Below are 7,438 nucleotides of genomic sequence, written 5' to 3' on the forward strand. Positions count from 1 at the left end.
AAAAGTAATAATTTTTCATGGATGACCCAAATAAGAAATGTGTCTCACAAAATACGACGTGTGATACCATATCACATAAATTTTTATCTTTCCAATTTATAAGTGCTAGTTAATCTGGCCTCCTATTTAAAGTTAAAAAATAAATAAAAACAAAAAGTCCAATGTTTTTTAACACACGAACAAAATGTTCACCACTTCATCGCACGCCAAAATATCCGTGCGCGACAACCTCGACCATTAAACATATTGAACATGCCCTAACGAACATTGATGAACATTTTCCTCAAGAAATTGCATTTGCTACTCGGAGGAAAAAACAATTTGATGAAAACATTGATCAACACTTTCCTCGAGAAATTGCATTCGGTGCTCGGAAAAAAAAAAGAAAAAAGAAGACCAAGTTAGATCAAGTTCAAGGGGCGATGAGAGTGTGCTTCATCATCCCCCTTCATTATCGACCTTCAATGGTCGAGGTTGTCCCACGAAAATGTTTTTGAGTACGATGAATGGAGTGAGGCCCGCACAGAGACTACCCTTTTTTGTTTTTATATTTTTATTTTTTTATAAATTTAAATTAAATGGACTAAGAGATTAATCTGACATTTATCAAGTAGAAATATAAAAATATATATAGGAACGGCTGGGATGATTTGGCCACTGCTTTGCAACGACCCGATGAATTTCAAACTTTAAATATTAAAATTAAAATTAAAAAAAAAACCTTTTAAACAAACCTAAAAAAAATTGAAAATTTTCAAAAAAAAATCTAATTTTTTTTAAAAAAATCTGAAAATCACCAACGGACACATTTTTTAAAGTCAAACGTGCTCATAAAAATTAATCTTATTATAATTTAAAAATCACAAATTCTTCCATTTTCATTCCCCCAAAAAAAAAAAAAAAATTCAATTCAAACACGAAAATGGATCTATGGAACAATGAGATCTCAATACTGCTTAACAAAACCTGCTCTTCTCAATCATCAATTCGTCTTTTCCAAATCTCAATTCAACTACGAGAAAATATGAAACTTTATGTTCAGTCAAACTCAATTCTCTCAAAAGCCATTAAAGTTCATCCTCCAACTTTTGAAAAGATATTTTCTAAAGCAAAAAGGAAAGGGAAGTTTGTTCTCAAGCTAATGCTGGATTGAGAACATCACAAGGAAACATTAGACGAATACCAAAAGATAAATGTCTTAACAATTGATAAGGATCAAAGAAATGTTAGTTTCTTGGGACTGGTTTGGAAAGAATATAACCATTAGTTTACTAATGTCAAATGGATGGAAAGTATCTACACATGACAACATACGCCAACAAATTCTATGTAAAAGATTCTGCCAATAATTTATTTACTTTTCTTTTATTTTGATTCTTTTAGTATGCCTAAGTATTAAAATTTTAGTTGTGTAATTTTAGTTTTTAAATTATGTGCAATTTTAGTTTTTTAAAATATAATTTTATTGAATAGAATAAAAAATTCATATTTCAATATCATTAACTACTGCAGAAACACTAAAATTATAACAATGACATAAGCATAACCAACTTCATATCTCCAACTTCATATACATCAAACATGCTCTTAAAACTGTGTTCTCAGATATGGATAACCAAGATAAATACCAGGGGTATATAACTGCAAATTCAGATTAAAAGTAGAATATAATCTTCTACAAACAGAAGAAAATCGATGTGTATTTTCATCGACTGTCCTCGGCTATATTGAATTCTTCATGTTATCAAATTTCTTCATGCACGATTTTGGGTACGCGAACTAAGATCGCGTATCATATGATTCTCTCCAGCCACAAAGTATGACATTTTAAGACTTGAGATTAAGATGTATTCAAGGTTCTTCCCAATTATAAATTTGTCACCAGCCTAAAACAAATTAGGAAAAAAAATAATAATAAACTACTTAAAATCATCTACGAATCAAAATTATACCCAAAATTAAGGTAAATGTCAACTAATTAGTGGCCAGGTCCAATAAAAATTTTAAGTTCCGCTAGGAAACTGTCTATCCTAGAGATTTCAAATTGAGTCAATTACCTACCACCTTCAAGAAAATCCCTCAAGCAATAGCAGAAACCGGACACACCATGTCTTTTGCACTGCCATTGGTCATACCACCAACTCGGTTCGTGCGGCCTTCATTGCTATTCATGTTCTCAGGTCTCTGAAATCCATCACGATTTGAAGATCCTCCTCGATAATTACTCCTGTTGAAAAACTCGTTTCTGCCATTAAATTCAACCCTGCTGTAACCCCTGCCACCACCATAATTACCACGCCCTCTACCCCCCTCGTTTCTAAAACCAGAACCCCTTTCGGATTGAAATCTTCCACTGCTATTCCCTATTACACCCAACAATAAAATATATATAACGTATGAAAGAAGATATCCATGCATAACATCCAAAACTGTAAGATTTGACGTGTTCAAAACAAAATAAGCTAAACAAATTCAATGATACTGGCATGAAGTGAAAAGATCATCTCATTTGAGTATATAAGATATAGACAGTACAAGGAATTTCTTGTGTAGCTCTATTATGCCAATTTCCATAGATAAAAGCACATTTAGAAGTTAGACCATAATTTCATGGTATCTAACAGAGACACAGAGTCCACTAACCTCGTGAATTTGTTGTGGACCTCTTTTCCTCAACAAAGGCTTGGCGTCCACCAATTAATACTGGAGAAGCCTGAATCATCAAGATGAGATGAAAAATAGAGAGCTGAGAGCATTAATGGAATACCAGAATAAGAATCCAATTCTATGGCAATATTACAGTAAAATTGATACAATACTAGGCAGCTATGACAAAACGACTAAAAACTCATCATGGGCATTAATAATTCTAGAGGCAACAATCAACATGATGAAATTTGTTAACAGCAAGTCAGCAAGACATCATGTTTGATTGAAAACGATGTTACTTAGAGCTTCTAGGGTTCTAGCCTTTATCTACTACGAATTTCTGGATAACCATGATGATGATAATTTGGTGGTTGTTACATCATACATTTATCATCACCATGAATGAAAGATGCAATAACAAATCTAACAATGAGAGCAAAACATAAAGAAAGTACAAAAATTCTCAAAGAGCTTAGCATAAATCAGACATCTAAATTCTAAGCATTTTAGTATGTGGAGGGAATGATTTAATACCACGTGCCAGTCAAGCATCTATATAAAATGTGCGCTCGCAACGCCCAAGGCATATAATGCCGCTCATGGCTACAATGCACTTCTATCAAGGTAACAACACTCTTTAAATGCCCATTGTGCAGGCATTTGAAACCATTCAGCCAATGACAAAAGAAAGCAGTTAACACAGTAGATTCCTAAATCTTTGGTTCCAACTACTGTAATTACCTATGCTAGCAATTCCACGAATCTACGCAATGTCACAAAATACAAAAGTGTTATCAGAACAAAAATATGCAAACATGAAACTTATGATTGATTGAAATAGGTTACAGAAGCCCGTTCTCAACACACCAACAATATTTGTTTATTTAAGAGAGACAAGGTGGTCAGTTACGCCCCAATAACAGAAACATTACTGACATTCACCATTTCATTCCCTAAATCAATCAGATAAACTAAAAAGTCAAACAATCAATTTCTAATGTTACAAAATAATCTCCATCCAAAAATAGAATGCCACACACCTCAAGAGCTTGCTGTACTGAACTTGCCTCCTCAAATTCCACAAAGCCAAAACAAAACCCCTGTTGCTGCAGCAAAAATATAAGAATAGATTTAATTGTTCATCAGTAACAGAAGTCCAAGAACAGAAAGAATCAATGTTTCTATATATCTGTTAACTAAGATAACAACCTCTGTGAGATTTAAGCTTACCCTGAGACTTCTAACTTGAATGCCATCGCTCCTTATGGTCCCAAACTTCTTGAATACTTCCTCGAGCATGCCAACGGTGGCACTCATAGGAAGCCCCTTTACATAAATTGAGTATCCATCAGCTGCACAATTAGAAAAATCACAAATGATGAGACATACCAATAAAAGTAACTCGATTTCAACAAAAAACAAGTGTCTTCTGACTGAAATAACAATATAAGATAGACAATAGCTGTTTGCAATATCATGCCTTCACTCTCTGGGTTTTTCCCATTATCAACAGCCTCTGAACTAGAAACTGATCCATCAGTGGCAATGGTAGGAGAGGGTTTCAATTGATCCATATTTTTAGGTGGAGCTTTTGTAGCAGCTTGAGGGGGTGAGAAAGCTGCAGCATTTTTTTTAAGATGCATCACCTGAAATTAATAGTACATGAAAGGTTTTGGTTTAGACAGTTAAATGGACGAAAAGAAAGCTCCCATTAACCATACTAGTCCAAAGTGTGTTAGCTTTTGTGCCACTTACGATAGAAGCATAAGACTTTTTCGGCGCTTCTTCGATTTTGGCGCTAGATTCAACCACCATCTGTGAATCATCCGGTACTTCATCAACCACCACAGCAACAGGGGCTTCTATTTCAACAGTTTTCACATGTCCATTCTCCGTGGGGTTGTGAACTTCTTCAGAAATAACTTCCTCCACAGGTGAATTTCTCTGCTCAGAAACATGATTCTCGAGGACAGGGACAGACACTTCCAACCAAAGAGAAACGAAAACATCAGGTTGCAAACCACGTCAATAACATACAGGAAAGGAAACCAAACACTAAAGTATGTTACTTGGATCAGGAGTAACGAGCATAACATCGTTGACCAGAGGGACATCATTCATATATCGGAACATGTCGTTTAAAACAAAGTATCCCACATCTTGTGGAGCAAGGAAGAAAGATTGAGCAAAATTACGAACTGAATGGTCTTTCCCTGCTAGACATCCAGTCACGAGAACGTGAAATCCACCATTATAGGACTCTTGTGCATCCACAGACTGAATCTGAGCTCTGGAGTTCTCATAGTTAAGTGACACAATCTTCTCATTGATGGCCTGCATACCAAACCAAACACAAAACGGGTGATAGAGAGAAACAATTTTAAGTAGGAAAACTCAACCAGCATTTAGCATCTTTCTAGATAGCTTATAGTACCCAATCTCCAAAATATCAATACATCAACACAGGGGCTTTTACAACATTCAAACAAAATATTGATTTTTTTTTCATATATATAGTCATAATTAGCCTATCCATCAACACAACAATATTTCTGAACTCAATTTCACTGTAAATATGGGAAAATACAATAATGATCTATAACGCTTTACAAAAAAAATAAAAGAAAGATCAAAAGATTACTTGCATAGTGGTAGTTATACTCAAGGATCCATCAGTCTCAGGACGACCAAGCTTACTGATATCCTGATAAAAGCGATGTACCAGCTGTGGAGACTGATGTAGTATGTGATAATACTGCTGCACGAATGCGTTAGCGACCTACCATCCCAACAGAGGTCAGCCAAATTAGAGAACCAAACATTCAAAATGACAAAAAAAACAAACAAGAGATAAAGTAAATAAGAACAAAAGCATATAATAAGAGCTCTTACAACTTGAGCAGAGACAGGGGCCGCCGCAGGCATTGTCGTTGCTTCCGCCGCCATCGTTAACAAATGATTCACTTTGAAAAAAAAACTAGCTGATTCACACGAGCCATATTATCAAAGATCATTTCGGATCACATCATATGATGATATAAATGAACACAATCTTTTAATACCTGGATTCCAATAGGCAGCGATTGAATCGTAAGATGGCAGGAAAGACCGCGACTCGTGCGTAAAATTCTCTAAATTCTTCACGATTTCAAAAATTTCAGTAAGCTTCGGCCGAAGGATCTAGGGTTTAAGGGTGGAAGCGGGAAGCTAGGCAGCGAATTTGGACTTGTTTAATGGTTTACTTTTTAAAAAAAATGGTTTGCGTATTTATATTGGACTCGTTGCAATGTCAGTTCAACTAGGATTGTTATTAATTAAAGAGAGAATATACTTTTGGGACTGATTAATGATTAATTATTTTATGGCATTATTTTATGGGAGACTTGTTTTTAAATTTCTATCAGTATAGTTGTATTTATGTTCGATTTTTGTTCAATTTAATTTTTTTCATAGTTGTATTTATGTTCAGTTTTTGTCAAATCTAAAAAATTTCTGTATTCACTCATTCGCACAAAAAAGATTATGTACTCCCTAGACCAACATATGTTTTTTTTTCCAAATGAAATTCGATACAGAACATTGAAAATTTAGAACTAATAAATGATATTTGAATGCTAAATGTTATATATATAGTATAAAAAATAAAATTTTGAGTATAAAATTAGAACTACTATAATATATCAACATTTGTCACACTTGTTGTATACTCAAATATCATATATTAGTATCAGATCTGAAAGAGTTGATTTTGAAATATCATATATTAGTACAATATTTTTAATGTTTTGTACCGATTTTTATTTGAAAAAATACATGGATATATCAATATGTTTGAATTAGGTTTTGGAGTTTGACAAATAAAGAAGAATTGATCAGCTAAATTGAAACCACTCAACTGAAGTAATTCGAACTGAAGCTATTTAAACTGAAGTTGTCTGAACTGAAGTCATCCGAACTGAAGATTGATGAGTGAATAATCGGATGCAATCGAACTGAACTATCAGTTATGTTAGAATTAAATGTTTCAAAGTTTGACAAATAGAGCATCGAAGAGTGTAGAAATGATCAGCTCAACTGAAGTAACTCGAACTGAAGCTATCTAAACTGAAGTCATCCGAACTGAAGATTAATGAGTTGAGTTAAACAATCGGATGCAATAGAACTGAACAAAGTAAAACTGAATCTGCAAAGTCAACTAAACTATCAGTTAGAACTGAACATGACACCCTGAGTCAGTTTAACAGATCAATCATATAGTCAGTTCAACTGATTAGTCATGAAACGTCAACTACTCGTTTTTCTTTAAAATATAGTAGAATTTTTTTTATCCATCTACTCGGCCGAGCCCATACATACATATATAAATATAATTTAAAATACTTTGCACCATTTAAAAAAATAAAACCACCAACTATATTTGAAAATCCAAAGGAAATAATTCAAAACATAAAATCGTCAATCATTTACCAAACCTAAACTTAGCAAAATTTCAAAATAAACTAACTCTAACATCCTCTCGAAAACCTCTCAAAAGCATCATAAGTCATAAAATCTTTAAAAGTAACTTAAATCATTAGCATAAGTCATAAACATAAGTGCGGAAAAACTAGCGCCGGTCCTCGGGTTGTGTGCACCTTCAGTCCAGCTAATTCAACCATCAAGACCTCCATTATTATCAAGCTCACATGCATCGATCACACCTAGTGAGTCTATTGACTCAGCAGACCTTAACCATGATAACAAGTAATACGTATACAATCACATGCAATAGTGAAAATACTTTTACTTA

At 33.9% G+C, this 7,438-nt stretch overlaps 1 protein-coding gene across 4 annotated transcripts; it reads right to left on the reverse strand.

Moving 5' to 3' along the window:
• Window positions 1–1,518: 1,518 nt before the first annotated feature.
• Window positions 1,519–5,898, reverse strand: LOC142543215 (nuclear transport factor 2-like). Of its 4 annotated transcripts, none has more exons than XM_075650326.1 (11): window positions 5,712–5,898; window positions 5,542–5,612; window positions 5,291–5,428; window positions 4,719–4,983; window positions 4,405–4,631; window positions 4,130–4,295; window positions 3,880–4,001; window positions 3,690–3,755; window positions 2,644–2,713; window positions 2,062–2,363; window positions 1,519–1,886 (listed from the first exon to the last, which is right to left on the reverse strand). In XM_075650326.1, the coding sequence occupies exons 2-10, from the start codon at window positions 5,593–5,595 to the stop codon at window positions 2,080–2,082; spliced, it is 1,392 nt and encodes a 463-aa protein (XP_075506441.1). In that variant the 5' UTR covers window positions 5,596–5,612; window positions 5,712–5,898; the 3' UTR covers window positions 1,519–1,886; window positions 2,062–2,079. The 4 variants fall into 4 exon arrangements, with proteins under 4 accessions (XP_075506441.1, XP_075506440.1, XP_075506438.1 ...); XM_075650325.1 differs by having other exon boundaries at window positions 2,058–2,363; XM_075650323.1 differs by lacking the exon at window positions 1,519–1,886 and having other exon boundaries at window positions 1,901–2,363.
• Window positions 5,899–7,438: the final 1,540 nt, after the last annotated feature.

This window comes from Primulina tabacum, chromosome 4 (assembly GCF_025594145.1).
Source record: "Primulina tabacum isolate GXHZ01 chromosome 4, ASM2559414v2, whole genome shotgun sequence".
In the NCBI taxonomy this organism is placed as follows: Eukaryota; Viridiplantae; Streptophyta; class Magnoliopsida; order Lamiales; family Gesneriaceae; genus Primulina; species Primulina tabacum.

What these genes read in the sequence shown, in the direction of transcription:
- LOC142543215 (XM_075650326.1), bottom strand. Translation starts at nt 5,595, where the DNA reads ATGGCGGCGGAAGCAACGACAATGCCTGCGGCGGCCCCTGTCTCTGCT. An exon ending in AAAAGTCTTATGCTTCTATC is followed by an intron (nt 4,296 to 4,404) that starts GTAAGTGGCACA and finishes TATTAATTTCAG; the next exon opens with GTGATGCATCTTAAAAAAAA. An exon ending in TTCAAGTTAGAAGTCTCAGG is followed by an intron (nt 3,756 to 3,879) that starts GTAAGCTTAAAT and finishes TTTTTGCTGCAG; the next exon opens with CAACAGGGGTTTTGTTTTGG.